At 46.9% G+C, this 19139-nt stretch overlaps 3 protein-coding genes across 5 annotated transcripts in view; 2 read left to right on the forward strand and 1 right to left on the reverse strand.

The window, feature by feature from the left end:
* PRKDC (protein kinase, DNA-activated, catalytic subunit) overlaps nucleotides 1-2452 on the forward strand; it is an 82306-nt gene extending 79854 nt beyond the window's left edge. Inside the window, exons 84-86 of the mRNA XM_041473702.1 lie at nucleotides 165-353; nucleotides 928-1067; nucleotides 2088-2452. Coding sequence (XP_041329636.1) covers nucleotides 165-353; nucleotides 928-1067; nucleotides 2088-2292 — 534 coding nt within the window. The 3' untranslated portion in view covers nucleotides 2293-2452. The remainder of the gene's footprint in view (nucleotides 1-164; nucleotides 354-927; nucleotides 1068-2087) is intronic.
* Nucleotides 2453-10607: 8155 nt separating this feature from the next.
* CEBPD (CCAAT enhancer binding protein delta) lies at nucleotides 10608-12408 on the forward strand. Its single transcript, XM_041473690.1, has one exon. The coding sequence runs from the start codon at nucleotides 10907-10909 to the stop codon at nucleotides 11933-11935; it is 1029 nt and encodes a 342-aa protein (XP_041329624.1). The 5' UTR covers nucleotides 10608-10906; the 3' UTR covers nucleotides 11936-12408.
* A 1526-nt stretch (nucleotides 12409-13934) lies between these two features.
* The window catches only part of SPIDR (scaffold protein involved in DNA repair), a 195258-nt gene continuing 190053 nt past the window's right edge, over nucleotides 13935-19139 (reverse strand). The window contains exons 17-20 of one of the 3 annotated variants that reach the window (XM_041473623.1): nucleotides 18928-19021; nucleotides 17370-17484; nucleotides 16823-16876; nucleotides 13935-14452 (exon numbers count right to left, since the gene is read on the reverse strand). In XM_041473623.1, the coding sequence (XP_041329557.1) occupies nucleotides 14318-14452; nucleotides 16823-16876; nucleotides 17370-17484; nucleotides 18928-19021 (398 nt within the window). In that variant the 3' untranslated portion in view covers nucleotides 13935-14317. The other 2 variants (XM_041473624.1, XR_005955639.1) reach the window with 2 other exon arrangements.

The following is a 19139-nucleotide window of genomic DNA, read 5'->3' on the forward strand; positions in this document are numbered from 1 at the left end:
CTTTGATGTCACGACTTGGTTCAGTTCTACTTTTGCACATTATTTTCAGTGAAGTGACAAAGAGCGTTTCAGAACTTAAAAATTAAAAAATATTCCCATCTAATCCTTCAGTTCCAAGGCTTCTTACTTCTTGTTTTCTTTTGACTGTCCTTCCCCTTGGCTAGTTTTTGAGTGTGCCGGAGTTGATGCCCTTTCGCCTGACTCGCCAGTTCGTTAATCTGATGATGCCAGTGAAAGAGTGGGGACTCATTTACAGCGTGATGGTGCACGCCCTGAGGGCTTACCGTTCAGATCCAGACCTCCTCATCAGCACCATGGATGTGTTTGTAAAAGAGCCTTCTTTGGACTGGAAGGTGGGTGTCCTCTTTCACTTTTCTTCTTGTGAAAATTCTTAAACTGTAATAAGAATAAAACTGATGAAAAAGGAAGTATTCCTTGAGGCTCACTCTCAGTACTCCTTTTATCTTTCTTTGTTTTATCTTTTTTTGTTCTCAGAGAAACCGAACTTAAAAGTATTTAAAATGACAGAATTCTGTATTGATGCACAAAAAACAGTAGCATGTGTCTGTGTTATCAGTGTACTGTTCTTTATCTTTCATGATAGTCCTAAAGACATGGGTAACTCTTGATCACGTTATGCCACTTATGGCACCAGCATAAATACTTTCAACTTTCTGCATTCAACCTCTTAAATTTATGTAACAGCACTGTATATATCAAACTAATAGTTACAGAGAAAAAAATCTGAAACTAGTTGCACTTCAGCTCTAAATTATAGTCATAGGCAAGTTAGATATTATCTCACTGCTTTGTCCTCCACTGCATCTGCAGTTAAGATACTGGCTTGACTTGCTATGATCTGCAGCTTAAAAGCCTGTTTCAAGTGTGTGATTTATGATAAACAGGACAAATACATTTTCTCCTTAGAACTTTGAACAAAGACAGCTGAAAAAAGGAGGAACGTGGATTAAGGAAATAAACACATCTGAAGTAAACTGGTACCCTTTGCAAAAGGTTAACTATGTCAGAAGAAAGCTTACAGGTGCCAATCCAGCAATAATCACTTGGTAAGATGCTCTCCCTTTGCTTTAAACTGCTCCACTAAGAGCTTTGGAAGGCTCCTGTGTCAGATTTTGCTCCCTTTGGATAGAATGGCAGCTAGGAAAACAGAAGAGACAGGGCAAAATTTCAGCAAACCTTCTGTCAGAATCATTTTGGTCCACGTACAAGCTCTCTGAATCACCCTGCCAGCCAAAACACCAGATATCTCTGTGAGTTTTCTTGCTCCAGCTCAGGCCTTCTGAGCAGTTTTACTGCTCCTGGCAACACATGCCTCCCCTCCCTGTCAGGCTGCTCAATCTCATACTCCTCAGTCCCGCTGTTCTTTATGTTTGTCTCCACCGCTTTCAGGGTAGGGATATTATTTAAAATAATATATGCTTCTGATGGGGGATTGCTTGAAATGGAACCTGTACTAGCTGTAGGGGAGGCATAGGAGAAAGCTGCTTATGAGAAACATCAAATTCAAATCTGGTGGCATTCTCAGGTTATTTATGTCAGTCTAGTCAAGTCTGGCTCAAGCCAGAATGTCTTTTAAGTTCAGTTAAAAGTACAATTAATCCCTTCCATCCTCTCTTAAAAAGTCATTTGGATTAATCAGGGGAAAGACAGAAAAGCAAAGAAAGCAAGCCTGTTTTAAAACCATACAAATATTGAAAAGTGCAGGACTTGGGAGGAGTCCCTTTTGCGGTCAAGGCTGAACTGGAAGAGGCAGCAAAATACTTGTTATAGGCACAAATCAGGAGAGCAGGTAAAGAGATCAACAGCTTGGATGTGAACTGCTGCATCCTTCTTTCAGCTGGAGACCTTTGACAAGATTGGCATATTATGGTAAATACCTGCTAGTAAAGGACCCCTGAAATTACCAGTCTTTACTGGCCAAGCCTTCTACAGCTCTTGAGCAGCCTCCACATCTTGATCTCAATTCCAGCTTTATTTTTCAAGTGCTGTTTTGTGTTTAAAAATCCATCTCAGATTTTTTGCTTGTTTCTTTTAGTAAGAGCTTATTTTTGTGTTCTCAATTTCAGCGATGAGCTGCGCCTGGGCCATGAGAGGTCGCCTGCTTATAATGATTTTGCAGCTGTGGCTCGTGGTAACTCCAATCATGATATCAGAGCCAAAGAGCCAGAGGATGGACTTTCAGAGGAGACCCAAGTGAGATGCCTCATCGATCAAGCAACAGACCCCAATATTCTTGGCAGAGTTTGGGAAGGATGGGAGCCCTGGATGTGAGGAACTGCCATCTACATCCCTGTCTGCCAAGGGACCTGTACCCTGAAACACAGCTGCAACTAGATCAGAATTTTAAGGCCAAAAAGGAAAAAAACAACTCTTAACTATTTTTATCACCAGTTAACTTGACTAATAGAGAAAATAAACTTTTTGTATTAAAGCTGTATTCAAACAGTAATTTTTGTTTCTTTTTTTAAAATTACTTTTCTTGTGTGTGGTTCCATAACAAAGCAGCTTTATTATCTTTGTGTTAAAATCAATGTAGAAAGAACTGGGGAGGCTGTAGAGCTTAAAGATTTATTTGAAAAGCACTGGGATCCTTCAGTGGAAAGCACAAATTCATACCCCGCAAACTTGTGGGCGTCAGTGCAGTGATGTAGTGAGTCTGTGCTTTTTTTTTGCAGAGACCTTGATGACAGTCAACTGAAACCATTCTGCAGCCACATATTATTTGTAGTTAAAACTTGCAGATTTTCCTATCAGTAGTATCAGTGGACCACATGGTGAAATCAAACAGAAAATGGCTCTTAGCTCTAGATAACACCTAAAGTATCTGAACAGCTTTTTCATTACTGGATAACAAGATGGTAATGATGAGACTGTTTTTAGCAATTAGAGGTTATACCCTGTTATCTTTGTCCTTTGGAAGTCTGCACTGCTCACACTGTGTTATTTCCAAATTATTGTTTGTCCCAAGCCAGAAGTGGTCACTGCCGACAGAGCTGAGCACGGTAAGCTTCTTGCCATAACTGCAGCACGGCACAGCAATGTCTGCTGCACTTTGGAATTTGCTTATGCCAAACTGTGGAGCTTGTGCCAGGTGTGACTCTGTCTCCAGCAGCCAGTTCTCAGGTGTGCTGGTTTTGGCTGGGATTGAGTTAGTTTTCTTCAGAGTAGCTGGAGTGGGGCTGTGGTTTGGATTTGTGCTGGAAGCTGTTGATAACACAGGGATGTTTAATTTCTGCTGAGCAGGGCTTGCACAGAGGCAAGGCTTCTTCTGCCTCACACCGTGAGGAGTCCAGGGGTGCACAGCCAGGATAGCTGACTCCCTGACCCAAGGGCTATCACATACCACAGGGTGTCATGCTCAGCGTGTGGAGCTGGGGAAAGGAGAAAGAGGGGGAGATGTTCAGAGTGGTGGTGTTTGTCTTCCCAAGTCACCATCATCCCAGCTTTCCCAGGGAGGGCTGACCACCAACCTGCCTGTGGGAAGTGGTGAATGAATTCCTTGTTATGCTTCGCTTGTGTGCACAGCTTTTGCTTTAACCTATTACCTGTCTTGATCCCAACCCCTGAGTTTTCTCCTTTTCCAGTTCTCTCTGGGGGGATTGAGGAGAAGCTCTGTGGGGCTGAGCTTAAGCTGCAGCATGAGCAGTGAGGGAGAAAGAGAATTCTCTCAAGCACTACTGTTGCTCATTACCCAGATTTACTGTAGGATATAGATTTCATTGAGGCTTTTAATAATTATCATAAAGGATGTAATAAAAATGAGTCTTTGCCCTTTCACTGCCTACACGATTTCCCTCCTGCCTCTGTGACACTGGGGCAGTTCTGGTCTCTCTGAGGGCCACGTCTGCTGCTGGCACCAGTCTCAAATGAATCCGTCAGCTGGAGAGTAGGGAGATCTGCCTTCTGGATACAACTCCATGAAAAACTCACAATGAGGAAGATTGCTGAGGCCTAAAGAATGGGGAGGGAGCTTTTTTGTTTCAAATACATTCCAGCAACAATTACTATTTGTTATCTTTCTTCTTAATAAACATACTCAATGGTTTGTGTCAATAGTGTTATAAATCAATACATTTGAAACATTTTTATCACTTTATTAATTAAAAATATTGTTTGGATATATTTTTGTAGAGGAAACATTGAAAAATAAAAATAAACTTTCAGCTGTATACCTCATTTAAAAAGTTCATTTAGGGCACTTAATCACAAAAAGCTTCCACATTTACCCATTTATAGAGATGATAATTAGTGGGCAGTGAGGTGGGTTTTTTTCATAAAAGAGTTTAATACAGTCTGTTCTTATATACACTTCAGTAAGATGTCATGGTGTTTTGTTCTTTTGATCTCTGCTACCATTTAGGACTGCAATCTTATGACTAAAACTTGGTCAGGTGAGGTACCTTGGCTTTCGTGCTGTCACTCTACAAATATGAGAAAGTTTAAAGCACAATAAAAAAGGCAACATGAAAAGGCAGGGGACATTTGGAAATTAAGTGGCTGGGTGTACGAGGTGTTTAATGGCACTTGTGGCACATACCTCAGATAGTTATTGGGTACTTTGACCTGCGCTGCAGAGGACAAAGTTTAGGTTTATACTTTAACGAGGCACTTCTCGTAGGACTTCTGATACCCTCAGCAACAGCAGATGTTTGTGCACAGCAGGCCTCCCCCCTTGGCCTTTGGGAAGGGGAGTTCGAGTGCAGCCTGGCCCTTCCTGGGGGTCCCTGGGGTCCATGTGAACGGCCCTCAGGCTGGGGGTGAGACAGGCAAAAGTGACACATGTTCACGACAATTTAAATAGTTAAAAGCTCCATTTTGGCCCTAGAATAAGCACAATAGTGGGAAGCCTCAGCTATGTCAGCCCTTATTAGTCATGTGTTTGTCAAGATCATGTGTCAGCTGAGGCACAAAGCACGAGGCTGCTGGGTCTTCAACACAGAGGCACATCCTGTGCAGAGCAAGTGGAGTTTCCCTAACTTTCTTTAGGGAGCTTTCACCGTGAAGCTGAATGGTCCTGGAAATAACCTCCAGCACAAGTGAATGGCAGCTGCTGTCACCAGGCCTGGCTGCTCTCAGTGAGATGCAGCAGCTGAGTGGAAAGGCTGGAGCCAGCCTGTGCAGCAGCAAGGAAGGCGCTGCCACAATGCAAACCTCGCATTGCTGGGCTCAGTGCTTTACAAGGCAGGTTTATTTGGCTCCCAGAAAAGAGTTAAGATGATGTGAAGATCAGAGTTAGAGTGCATCAGGTCTCATGATGCAAAACAAAACTTGGGAACTATTCACAAGCAGAGCAGAGTATTTCCTTTGCAGATTAAATAACCAGACGGATGGGCACTATATCTGGAAACCCATTAGTTATAGCTAAAATGTTATGTAAAACATTAGCATATATTCTCACTAGGTTTTTCTTAGAGTATAGAATGATGTCATGTTTAAGCTAATCCTTACCATCCCTGCCAATCTTATAATTTCCCTCTAGCTAAGAATAACAGTACTGCTGAATCCAGAGGAAAACTCTGGAACTGCCACCTACTGTCCCCTTTCCCAGCTGACAGAGAGGTTTCTGCATGCTGTTCTTGTGCTCAGGACTTTCCCCCTTAGCCCCCACCACTGCCCCCCAGTTTAAATGTTATCTTGAGGTCTCTGTGGCTGAGAGGTGATACAGCACCAGCACACATTTGGGCACAGGAAGGAGGGTATGACTTTCCACAAAAAAAAAACAAAAAAAAATTGGGCTCATATTCAGACATGGAATAAGGAATTTCCTACAGCTCTTCTGGTCTCACACTTAGGGTTTGGCCAGCTGCTTTCAAAAGTAAGTGTCTATATATAGGGACACTTCTCCCCAAAACTCTTGTTTTTCAAAATCAAGGATAAGGATTTATTACCTCTGCTTTAAAACTTTTTTTTTTTTTTTTTCACCCGAGGCTGAGGGTCTGCTGAGTCACTTTATTAATACTGTGCCTCATTTGGAAATTACATGGGCTTTAAAATTTAAATTTTTGAGTTATGCTGCTTGTAAGAAATGGCACCGATGCAGAAAGCTCACACCCTGGCAGACACCCACAGCACCAAATGGTGTCACTGGTCTTGTAGCAAAACTACCAAAGAGCCACACCTTATGTGTCCAGAAAAGGGTGTTTAGAGGGATATTTTCTTGTTGCAAAAAGTTGGGAAGTTTTTTGGGTCACAGAGATGATCAGAGAGTTGAAGCACCTCTCCAGTGAAGGCAGGCTGAGAGGTTGTTCATCCTGGGGAAAAGAAGATTCTAGGAAGAGCCTTTCAGTACCTACAGGGAGCTTGCAGGAAAGACTGAGAGGGACTTTTTATCAAGGTCTGCAGTGACAGGACAAGGAGCAATGTTTTAAAACTGAAAGTGGTTAGGTTTATATTAGCTATTAGGAGGAAATTTTTCCCTGTGAAAGTGATGAAACACAGAAACAGAAAAGGCATGGATGCTCCATCCCTGGAAGTGCTCAAGGCCAGGCTGGATGGGGCTCTGAGCAACCTGATCTAGTGGAAGTTGTCCCAGCCCACGGCAGGGGTGTTGGAGCTATGGGTGTTGGAAGATGAACTTTAAGGTCCCTTCCAATCCAAACCATTCTGATAACATGAAGGAGTGGCCATAAGGGACTGGAAAAGTTTTGGTTACAGTTTCCACATTATTTACAGGGTGGGGTTTTTCTTCATCTTTTTGATGGGATAGAAGAGGGCAACATTGACTCTACTTGTCCATTACACTCACAGTAAATTATTGCACACAGATTTCATTGGATTACACAGAAGATGTAGCTGTCAATTTGATCACATGAATGGAAATCCATTAAAAACCTGTATCAAGAAAAAGTTCTGAGTATCCACTGAAGAGTGTTAAGAAACAAGGAGCACAGGTTCTGAGGCATTTTGCTGCAGTAGAGCACTTGGCCTTTTAGGAGCCTGGGTATGTGGATGACCTTATTCAGCAGCTCAGCAGCCACAGGTGCAGCTGAACAAACCCAGCCCGGGCTGACACCGCTGGGGCTTAAATGCCTGCAGCAAGATGAAACACAGAGCTTCAACTAAATGAGCTAAAAGGAAAAATCCTTTCAATTGGTATCAAGTTCTTCAGCTCCTAAGAGTAGGGAGGCCACAGGCACAATCAGTGCAATGATGTACGAGTACAGTACCAGTGCCAAGCAAAATACCGTGACAGCGCTTGAGGACAAGGCAGAGACACGAGCCCTGGCAGGGGTGGCACGAGCAGGCAGCAAGGGGCTGTCCAGCAGTCACTGTGCTGGCTGACAAGGGCCAGCACCAACCTCAGGCAGGTACTGCTACTCCCTAGGAGTGTGCAGGCAGGTTTTTTGACTCTCCCTAGACAACTTGTACCTCCTCCTTTAGGTGTCCCATTCCCTTGCCAGCCCCCGTGTGCCATTGCTGACTTCCAGCTGATGAATGAAAGGATACATGCACTCCTGCTGCTTCTTGCAGGGAGCAGGAACCCAGCAAACCAGTCCTTCACCTATTTCCCTCTTGTCAGCTTGGTCCTCACCCACGAATCCCCCAGGACCTGAGGTCCTGCTGGTGCTGTCCCAAGTCCATAACATCAAAAGGAGACACTTAAGCTTCCCAGGCACAGCCTTGCCATGCTCCCAGTCCCACTGTCCCAAAAAGTCCTGCATGCCTGGCTGGGTTGCTGGAGGTGAGCATGCTGAGGCATTACCCTGTTTCCTTACCTTCCCTGAGTGGCCTGTCCTCTATTTATGAGTAAAATCCAGTCAGAAAATAGTGTGATTTAAGTGCTGTCCCTGAAGGCGGTGTTCCTGGTGAAGGTGTCCCTGGTGTTTCTCAGATTCACAGCCAGCAGTCCAGAGTAAGTTTAAGTTTTGTCTTTTTTCTGCTTCTTAGAGAAAGGTTTCTTGTCCTTTCTTGCTAGGTTTAAATATTTTCCTTGATTTGGAGCATGAACCTCTAGCAAGTTTTAAAGAATTTATTCTGATGATCACCTGCTTCTTACTGCTGTATAAAATGACTGGATCCCAGAGACAAGCCGTGACTCCGTGGGTCAGGTACTCAGCAGGACAAATGAGGGAAATCAAGGGCTTGTCTGTACTTCTCTGCTCATGAAATTACATATGCAGATGGGAACAGATTCAGCTGCTGAGATGCTAGACAAATCCACCCCAGGAAACAGCAGGGCATGGATCTCATCCTGCCTCCAGTGCACTGCTTTACTAGGTGCCAGGTATCACTTGCTCACATGCTCCTGGGTGCTTCGCTGCAGGTGCTGCAGCACCCCAGGCTTTCACATCCTGCATGACACGTGGGAGAACCCCCTCAAACATTCTCCTGAAATCACTCATCCCAGGCACAGCAACAAACACAGCCAACTCATCCTCCAGGGGGTGGCTCCTGCTGCTTGGGTTTGTGGGACAGGCATTGACAGGTCCTGAACACACCTCCAGGTCCTAAAGACCCCGCAGGCAATGCTGCACCCTCTGTGATGGGGCTTAGATGTGACACAGGTGGCTTATATTGAGGTTTACACAGCAGTTCTGGGCCTTCTGTTGAGGGATTTTGAGAATGTAACTGCCAGGAGGCAAGGCGCCCAGTGGGGGTCGGGTGACCTGGCTGGGAATTAGGTGTCTTTTTTGGAGTAACACATGATGGGCATTAAATAGGCGTGTTCAGGCTGGCACAGTGGCATGCCAGCACTGGCTGACCTTTGGGTAAGGACTGCGGTGAGCTGGAAGTGTAAGACAGCTCTGCAAGCAAACAGTTAATTGAGTGCTTTCCAAGACAAATCATGATTTTATGACTACAATGCGTGAGATCTCACCCCTTCCAGCAGAGCAAGGGGGGAGAGACAGCAGATATCAGACTGTATCTAATTTCTGAACTACCTTCCCATGCCTCATGCACGCACTCCTCTGCATTTCATACAGAGTGAAAGGGTCCAGGAGCACCATGTTCCCTGCTGGATAGCCAAGCCGGGGACAGGTGGTGCAGAGCTGTGGAGTTGTGCATCATGAACAGACCTCAGAGAAGGTCTGGGATATATAGAAGACAAAAAATAACATGTAAAATGGTTTGGGGTATATTATTTCATTGACAATATGGAAAAAACAAAAGCAACCATTTCTTGTGTTACTGTCAAGTTCAGAGGTTAATGCTGGTGTAGATGGAGGTGTGTAGATAGAGGTTGTATGATCAATCCTCTGACGAGAAAGGAAATCAGGTTAATTTAAACATAACACATCTGGCAGCGCTAGAGTTAAAAGCAAACCCTCTCCAAGCGAAACCTTAGCTGCCAGATGTAAAACCCCACCTGCCAGGCACTGCAACACTTAAACCGATCCCACAAGCCTTCCCACGTGGAGTTTACATCCAAGGGGAGAGCATGTACCAGTCTTGTTCCCAGCTACTTATGTTAAAATACACACCCCTGTGATAAACAGCTGCGGTCCTGCAACAGCTGCGGCGGCGGCAGATGGAGCCCTGCCCGGAGAGGGGCAGCAGGCCCGGCATGACCGGCACGTACCCACGGTCCCCAGAAAGCCACCTCCGGGCGAGTGGCACCGCGCTCCGCAGGGCACAGCTCCGTGCCAGCAGCGTCAGCTGGGTGCTGGGGCTGGAAACTCGGCGCCTGGGATAGTCCTATCTTAAATATAGAGGGGTCTTCTGGAAGATAAATATATAAGTAAATATTTTTTTTAAAAAAGTAAATTTAAGGGCGTTTTGTTGTGTGTTTCTTTGGTAATTCAGTCAGTGGAGCACCTGGGGGTGGAGCCAGGGTTTTAGAAATTATTATGTAACTAGAAAACTTATCTTTTAGCTGCAGGTATTTTCAGTTTTCTGGTATTTGCCAATTAAGTAGTAGTTTGTGGGATGCAAGGGGGGCAGGGGTCAACAACATGCATAATAACTTAATGAAAGGTTTTAAGAGGCATAACTTCACGCAGAGAGCATGAGGCAGCTAAAGATGCCTCAGAGACCCCTGTCCCACCAGAGGGTCCTGCCAGACGAAATCCAAGTGGCCACCCTCTCCCCGGAGCGGGGGATTTACATCCTCCTCGGGGGAAGCTGCCTGCGCTCCAGCGAAGGGAGCTGAGCCTCCGGAGGGCGCTCGGGTGATGCACAGAGACACGCGTGGGGCAGGCAGCATCTTCCCCGTATCGCTCCATCCCAGGCGCCGCCGGGGAAGCGCGTGGGGGGATGCAGCGCGGTGCTGGTGTCGGCGGCGGGTTAAAATCAGCTTGTTCAGCCAGCTTTTCCGCTGGCCCGCGCGGGAAAGGGAAAATCAACGCTCAGCCGGGGGAATGGGGCGCCGGTGCCGGCGTCGGGGCAGCGCTCCCCGGGGACGGGACGGTGCGGGAAGGGCGGCAGGCGCCCCAAAGGCACCCGCACCGTCCCATGCCCGTGGTGGGGGCACCTCGGACCGCGGCCACCCTCCGCCGGGAGGTGGCAGCTCGCAGCGGCGGCAGCCCTGCCTCCGCGGCCGCGCACCCCACCCGCTCCCGCCCCCGGGTCCCCGGGGGTGCCGGGAACAGTCGTTCCCCGTCATTGGGGCAGGAGGCGGGGCCCGCGCCGTATAAGAAGGGACCGAGCGGGCGTTTCACTCCCAGGTCCTGAGACGCCTTGTCCCATCCCCGCCTCCTACCGCTGCTCACGGCGTGACCCGAGCCCGGATCGGCCCCCTCGGGGAGGCGACGGCGGGGCTACAGCGGCAGCGCCGGTGCCACCGAGCAGTAGCAGCGTGAGCAGCGGCGGCAGCGGCAGCAGCAGCAGCCCCGCTCCCACCTGCCCGTGACAGAGGCTGGAGCTGCGAGCGTCGCGGAGCGGCGTTTGGTGCCCGCGCTCCGGAGCCCCCGCGCCGCGGCCGTGCGGCGCCGCGTCCCGCTCGCCGATGAGCGCCGCCGCTCTCTACAGCCTGGACTCGCCGGCATGTTATAAGAGCTGGTGCCTGGAGCCCGCCAACTTCTACGACGCCAAGGTGGGCAGCGGCGGCGGGCCGGGTCCCGCCTGCAAGCCGGCGGCCCGCGGCGGCTGCGGGATGAGCGGCGAGGAGGCGGGGGGCGGCCTGGGGGGCAGCGGCACCAACCTGGCCGAGCTGAGCGCCGCCGCCCCGGCCATGTACGAGGACGAGAGCGCCATCGACTTCAGCTCCTACATTGACTCCATGTCTGCCGTGCCCAACCTGGAGCTCTGCAACGACGAGCTCTTCGCCGACCTCTTCAACAGCAACCACAAGCCCGAGCGGGGCGGGGAATACGGCGAGTACTTGCCACCGGGCGGCGGCGCCGGCCGCGACCCCGCCAAGGACCTCGGCGCTGCCATGACCACCCTGCTGGGCTCCGAGCCCCGCACCGCCTCCTCCTCCTCCTCCTCCTCTTCCTCCTCCTCCTTCTCCTCCCGCGGCGCTCTGAAGCAGGAGCCGGACTGGAGCGACAGCGACCTCTCCTCCTCGCTGCTGCCCTCGCAAATCGCCACCTGCGCCCAGACCATCATGAACCTGAGCGGGCAGCCCACGCCGCCCACGTCCCCCGAGCCGCCGGGCAGCAGCTCCCCCTCCAGCTGCAGCACCCGCTCGCCGGGCCCCGCCGCCGCCGCCGTGCCCGGGCCGGCGCAGGGCGTCCCGCCGCCCGCCGCCGCCGGGGGCAAGGAGCGGGGCGGCAAGAAGTGCGTGGACAGGTTTAGCCCCGAGTACCGGCAGCGCCGGGAGCGCAACAACATCGCCGTGCGCAAGAGCCGCGACAAGGCGAAGCGGCGCAACCAGGAGATGCAGCAGAAGCTGCTGGAGCTTTCGGCCGAGAACGAGAAGCTGCACAAGAAGATCGAGCAGCTCACCCGGGACTTGACCAGCCTCCGGCACTTCTTCAAGCAGCTGCCCAGCGCTTCTTTCCTGCAGCCCGGCTCGGGCACCGACTGCCGGTAACCGGGGGGGAGCGGGACGGAGAGACGGACTCCGGGAGACGGTGGATAAATACCTCAGAGGGCCGTGCCGAGCCTTGCCGGGCCGTGCCGCGGCGCCCCGGGCCGGGCCGGGCGCGGCGTGAGGCGCGGAGCCGCGGCGGGACCTGCCGGCCCGCGGCCGCGCTCGGAATGCGGCAGCGACGTGGAGCGATGCCTGGGTCTTTCACCACGAAACTTGCGAAAAAGGGAAAAAAAGCTAAATATATTATTTTTTTTTTCTTCTCTCCCCTTAAATTATTTTTGTAATGGTAGTTTTCGTCTTTTCTACATTTTACTCATACCGATGCAGCTATGGTACATCTGTTAAAATGATTCAAAATCCCATGTATTTTAGACAGTAGGATGGAAAAAAAAAAAAAAAAGACTGAGCATGCTCAACCTTTTATATCAATTTTTACAGCATTTCTAAGAATAAAGAAAAGCATTTTAAATCAACCCTGCTCTCGTTTGCTCTGTGTCGTGACAGCAACGGGCTGGCGGCGGGGAAAGCTCTGCTGCCCGGGAGGGGCTGAACTCGGGCGGGGAACACGGCCCGGGGGTCCCAGGGCCGAGAGGGGAGGTGAGGGCAAGCGAGGGGAGCTGCGTTACTTCGCACAGCATCCAGACAGCGATGCAGGGGTGGGAGAAGCCGGGAGACCCCTCGGCCGCGGTGGCCGGGAAGTCTGCTCCCCCCGGAGCCGCATCGCTGAGCCGGAGTGCTGAGTCAGGGGTTGCCGTGGCGCTGGTGGGACCGAGCAGCTGCACATCAAGAGAGACTGCTCTGTGAGCGGGACTCTGCTAGAAATACCGTATTCTATATCTTAAAAAAAAAAAAAAAAAAAGTGCATGGGACTAGAAGAGCATCATTAAAAGAATACTACTAGTTAAAATTCCTGTTTAAAAAGTTTCCAAGGGGTTTCCATTCTAGATAATGCAAAGCTGCACCTACACTAACATGTTCCATAGCAGGGACCAGAGCTCACCTCTGTAGTGAGTCCCAGAGGTGTTGATGCAGCCTCAGGCTTCAGCCCACTGCAGGAGCTGGACACTTTCACTGATCCTGGCTAGTGAAAGCGAGAGTGGGCAACTGCTGCTCATCACAGAGTCAGTGGTCACAAAGAGTTTCACTGATCCCTGCTAGTGACAGCGGCAAGGCAACGCTGCTGCTCATTGCTGAGATCGGGCAACTTTTCTAGATTTCAGTAGTGCAGTGTTAGAGCATCTACCATCTCTAGGGCACTGGCAGAAAAATGGCCTGACACAACAAGCCCCTCCAGTTTTCCCAGAGACTCAAATCTTAAATGGTTTTGAAGGGGCAACGCCAGTCTCACATACAGACCTCCACGCAGGAATGGGCTCTCATCTCCTTTTTCCTTACAGAGAGGCAGGTAAGAGACTGAAATGCTTGGAGGAGGTGGGAAAAAAAGGGGAATTCAAAAGCTGGGTCATTCCTTTAGTAATTGGTGACATCCATAAGACTTTTCACGATAGGCCTGAGCTGCAGAAATGACCAGTGTGGCAAGTTTGCTGTTCCTTTTCTGCTGGTTAATCACATAAGGGTCCTGCACTAAAACCACTCCTTCCTCCTCCTCTGACCTGTAAGGGGCTTTTAAACACTGTGAAAGAGTAAGGGGGGGGAAAACCCCATGCAGTCTCTAATTCTTATATTAATTATTGCAATGCACACAGAGGAAGATTTTGGCATTTATCTGATCTGTAATCTCCACAGTCTGGGTGGGGGTTATTGCGTGGCCTACAAGCAGTTTGCTGCTTACCCATAAAAGAAATTAGAGTGAAACACCCGCTTTGTGGGAAGCTATAGATAACTCACAACTTCTATGCTGACAGACCAATTAGCTGTGAAACTTTAACTTTATATGTGTTCAAATCTCTGTCTTTATAACAACTATTGCGAAGTGATAACTCAGAATTCACACACCACACAGCGTTTTGCAGCAGGTCTCGGATACACTGATAAAACTCAGCTTAAACCAACTGTCAGAGCAAGGTATTTATTTCAAAAATATCAGTAAAATTTTTTCCATTGACTCATAATAAATACAGTATTATTAAAAATAAATCACAACCATTCAAAACTTCCAGAAAAAGATGTTTTACATTACATAACGGCAAACACAACAAAGAACTGTATTGTTAGATTCTGCACTGATCAGAAAAAGAAGAGTTCACAAAGTTGAACAATATATAGATATTTTTTTCAGTGTTAGCACAATGTGCTTTATAAATCACAGTTTTAATAAACTATCTTAATGCTTATCACACTTGCATTATACATTATCTGTGGCACTAGTTAACAGATAATCACATTACAAAGTCCACAGATACTATAATAGCTGACTAGAGTTCAACTCTGTCTTGCTGCAGCTTCCAGAAGAACAATTTCCTCCAGCGCAACACAGTTGGGGTGACTGGTTATGGAGTGGACGTAGCAGCTCAATAACCCCACCTCCTTTCCCAGCACGCTCTGCACCTCGTAAGTCTGCAGGAATAAAAGCACGGTGAGTAAAACAAACAGTGCTGGACGTTCTGTTCCAGGCAGCATTCAGCTGGGAAGATGCAGCATGCAAGATCCTCTTCCAACAGACAATTTTTTTTAAAGGACTCGGAAAGTGCATTAGAACTATTGGAAAGAATGAATATGTTACATTTTCAGTAATTAGATCACATTCCTGTCTCAGTTGCTGCCCTAGCAGGCTTTAAAAATGAGCTGTTTAAAAAGAAAAAAGTTACTGTGACTTTGAACTCAGTTTTGCTGAAGCATAACCTATACATGCTCCCTTTACCTTCCTTTCTGACCCTTGCAGGCCTTCATGCGTGCTGGCAATGCTATACTACATACATACCAAACATTGATTACCTGGGCTAACTAAAGGAAAAACCATTTTGTAAACCCTTCTTACTCTCCTCCCTCACCCCCTTTTAACTTTTTGCTGTTCATGCATCACCACCACCAGCACCAACACTGTCCCTCCTGTTTAATGATCCGACCGGCATTTCACCCACGAGTTGTGCCTGAGTGAATTTGCAGAGGCTGAGCTCTGCGTGGAGGAGAGGGATGCAAGGCTGGCATGGCTGCACTCAGAGGAGACAGCACGATAACACAAGAACTGGTAACACTCACTGTTGATATTTCACTTGAGAGGGTATCTCAGGTGGCAGGTTCACATCCATTTCTTTCCTTAACAGGCCTTACAACAAGCCTCTGACTGTGTCCCTGCCTTCATCTGCGCTGTGCTTCTGTGCAGGTATGTGATACCCATGGCGTTGCCTGGTTCAAGGTATAAACAATCTTTTTTCTTTTTTTTTCCCCTGGATTATTTTTCCCCCAGACCGGTTCTGCAGTCCAGTTCGCTGTGCAGCTGCACAAACAACTCCACTGGTGTAACAGAAGGGCTGCCACAAGGTGAAGAATGAGTAGCCAGGGCCAGTGAGGGCTAAAACCAACCTCCCTGCCAAAAGAATTGATTACAAAGCTACACCCTTAGAAACTTTAGCAGCACTGGCAAAAAAATGCCACCTCAAGTGGTACTTCTTGTGACTAATCTTTATCCCTGTGTTTCAGCCAGGGAAGAAAGAAAATCTGAGTTGCTAGACTTCTACACACTGAAACGTGAAAAAGAGGTTGTTTGAATTCTAATAACTTGAAAAATAACTATGTTTTGCCAGTCTGTAACCAAACCAGACACATCCTGCAAAACTCAGCAAGACTTAATTGCTATTAAAGGAGCAAACACATTTTGGAAATTTCTTGTATCTCTTTGCTTAAATGAAATATACACCCTCCTCCAGCACAAGAAAAATAATTTATTATTTCAGAATAACTTTCCATTTTAAATATTACCCACAAATGCCACTAAAAGCATGGAGCATGTAATAGGAAAATGCTGGAAAACTTGTAAGACAGGGAAAGCAAACTGACCCCAGTACATATCACCTAACTGAAGATATTTAACTGGGATGATTAAACAAGACAACAAACTGACCTTTGCTCCCATTCACGTACAAGGGAGAGGGAAAATCTTGGAATCCTAATTGGACTTAATGACTTTCTGAAGGCTGCCGACCATCCAGCAGCCAATGCCAGGCAGGCACCTACCCAGGAGCCTCCCTCACCCACGATAAATCTGGGTCACTGTGCCAAGTGTCAGGGTTCTTCTGATATCTCAGATTAAAGGAATAACTACTTCATGATTACATAAGCTGTACTTTAGCCCATGGATCTCCGTGGCTCATGTGTGTTTCATTCATACAATTATCAAGTAATGTCTTGCATGCATTTTGCAAATTCTTCTCCTATCTCCACCTGCCTGTACTTTCACTGTTGTGCTGTTACAAAGTGGCTGTGGTTTATAGGATTTAGAAGACCAGACCCAAAAGGTGGGATGCTTGGAGGGTATCTTTGCTGTCTTTGGATCGTCAGCCAGAGAACGGAGTCAAGCCCAGCACAGCCCGTGGCAGCTTTGAGTGCTGTTTGCAAGTGGCTCTGCAGACCCACAGCTGAGCTGAAGCTACACAGCCCATCTGCTGCACCCCTCTTCTGAAAAGGAGGGTGTGAGTCTGATGAGATGGCAGAGCATCAGCAGCTGGAAGGCGGGATTGCCAAAGGGCACAGCCCACTCGAGTCACAGCCTGGACATGGGAAAAAAAAATCATTTCACTTGTAGTGAAATCTCTTACCACTCCTAGTGCAGTTCTGAACAGCCTGGAAAGTCAGAATCTCCACCACTGGAGATTTTCAAGACCCTGCCACCACAAGTCATGGCTGGCCTGCCACACCTGACTTTGGTACTCTGCCTTTACATTAAGTTCTGTAGTTTAACTTTCTTTGGACAGCATTCATTATACCTACCCCATCCTCACAGGCAGAGGACATCAGGAGAGAAGAGATTGTCCTTTGCAACAACTGGAACGAGAAAATTCACAGGTTTTGTTCATGACAAAAATCTTAAGTGTGCAAAAATGTTCTGTTTGCAGTCATATAGAACAAAGATTTATCATTTTAATATCAAACAGTTTTGTTTCTCTGGCCAAGAAAGCAGAGGAGAGGTGACACAAAAAATGTTCAGAATGGAAGTCTAAAAATACACATTCTTTTTAGACTATGTAGACTGAAGTTTCCAAAGGCCCAGCCTAACAAATCCCTTCATCTGGGCCATAGAACAGTTTGCAAACCTCAGGGTGAACTCAATGACTGCATTATTTGAGCAAGATCTGGGAACGGGGTTCTTAGCCCAAGGAAACACAAGTTTAGGATTAGATTAAATTATGGGACAGTCTTACATATTTTAATTTGTTTTCTGACAGAACTGTTCATAGAAGTGTGGCTTAGAACACCTATGTGTCTACACATCTAGTCTCACTGCACCTGATACACCAGCACTTATTTCATGCCATACCTTTACTTTTACTGTGCTTTGAGATCGGGATGGACAACTCAAGAAGACTTCCAGCTGCATTTTCAAAACTGGTGTTGTGACAACTTCAGAGCACTGGTTGCAATATAGCAGTTCTCTGAAACACACAAAATAATGATGGAAAAACATGGAGAAACGAACAAACTACCAGTCATAAATCAAAATAAACAAAACCCCAATTAGTGTATCCTCTAAAATACTTTGCTGGTAGACTTTTAGTAGCAAAGCCCTGTTAGAGATTCAGTTGATAACAGAAAATAGAACTCTTCTGTTGGCAGTAACTCTCCTGGAGGACCTAAACTCTTCTGGCAAAAGGATCTTCCTTTTATAATTTCTGGCAGCATGGAGAGAGGTTGCTATTTATAGTCCCCCCACTTAAGCAAATATTAATCTCATAACCCTAAAAGTTATGGCAAAAGAAAATCTGTAGTATAGATTTGGCTGAAGTGAATTATTGACTTAGGCCCTCATTCAGCAAACGTTCAATGTTTTCAGTGTACTCTTAAGTCATGCACAGAGTTAAGCTCAGCTATAAGTACTTGTTGGAAGCACTTCTTAAACAAATATTGATACTTCATTTGTTCTCCAAATGAAGCAAAAGTGTCCTTCACAGGTGAGATACGTTTTTAATTGGACTACACTCCTATGTGAACATAGACATATCCTTATTTTTTGCATGACAGTATAATACAGGACACCTGGTTTTGATTTTCAGCCTTTTTTTGTAGAACAAAGCATTAAAGGTGAATATTCTCATCTTTACGAAAATATTATCTATTTCTATTATCTATCTATCTAAGAACAACAGAACTTATAATTTTTGAACTTCCTTCCTGCCTTCCCTCCTGCCTTCCCACCTTCCTTCCACACTCTGACTGCTCTTATCCCTTGGGCTTTTATTCCACCAGGTCTCACACTCTGCAAGCACAAGCTGGCTAAGCAGCTGCAGGGGAGGCTTTCCAAAATTATGTCAGTGTGACACAGGTTCAGCATTTCAGGCGGCAACAGGTCCTGTAGGATCAGTCCTCATATTCAGGACAAACATACTGCCAGAATTATTCAACATCCTTTTTAGAAAGGTGACTAATTTAATAGGTCTGAAATGCAACTCTTTCATACTTAGATAAATTGTAGCAGAGATCATAGTCCAGTATAAAAATGAGGTGAATTGAGGATACACAGATTAACAAGGCAAGACACAAACACATGTACCTACTGCTAAAGGAACTTAAAATCAGACCTAAATTTATTAAAAGCAATATTATAATGCAGTGGGCTATGAAACCTTTTTAAGCAAGACTGGTTTAAAAAACAAGCAATAACTGCAAAATCAAACTATTTCATATCTACTTGTATCTTTCTTCACATATTAATGTAACCTTGCAGGTTTTATCAGTTCATCAGCAATAAAAATACTACGTCTTAGCTCTAGGAAGGAGCAAAGTGCAGCCTGTGCCTGCAGGAATCATTGCATCACCTATTGCTGTTATGGCTACATCTACAAAACACCTGGAGTGCTCTGGAGCATGCTGACTCTCACCTGTCCTGGGGACACACTTCCAACTTTCCATTGCCACATCTGTTGCATGTAGGCCAGGAGAAAGCAGTGCTCTCATTAACTCCAACAACAGTACCTGCAGAACATGGAATTCTTACAAAATGCTAATGTTAAGCCAGCAAACACAGTCACTCCTGGCCTCACAGCAGGTTTGAACCTTTCTGACCCACAGCTTAAGGCTTGTCAGAGCAAGA

The sequence above is a fragment of the Pyrgilauda ruficollis genome, unplaced genomic scaffold (assembly GCF_017590135.1).
Source record: "Pyrgilauda ruficollis isolate IOZ18807 unplaced genomic scaffold, ASM1759013v1 scaffold30, whole genome shotgun sequence".
Classification (NCBI taxonomy): Eukaryota; Metazoa; Chordata; class Aves; order Passeriformes; family Passeridae; genus Pyrgilauda; species Pyrgilauda ruficollis.

Coding starts and splice junctions, on each gene's coding strand:
- CEBPD (XM_041473690.1), top strand. CDS start 10,907: ATGAGCGCCGCCGCTCTCTACAGCCTGGACTCGCCGGCATGTTATAAG.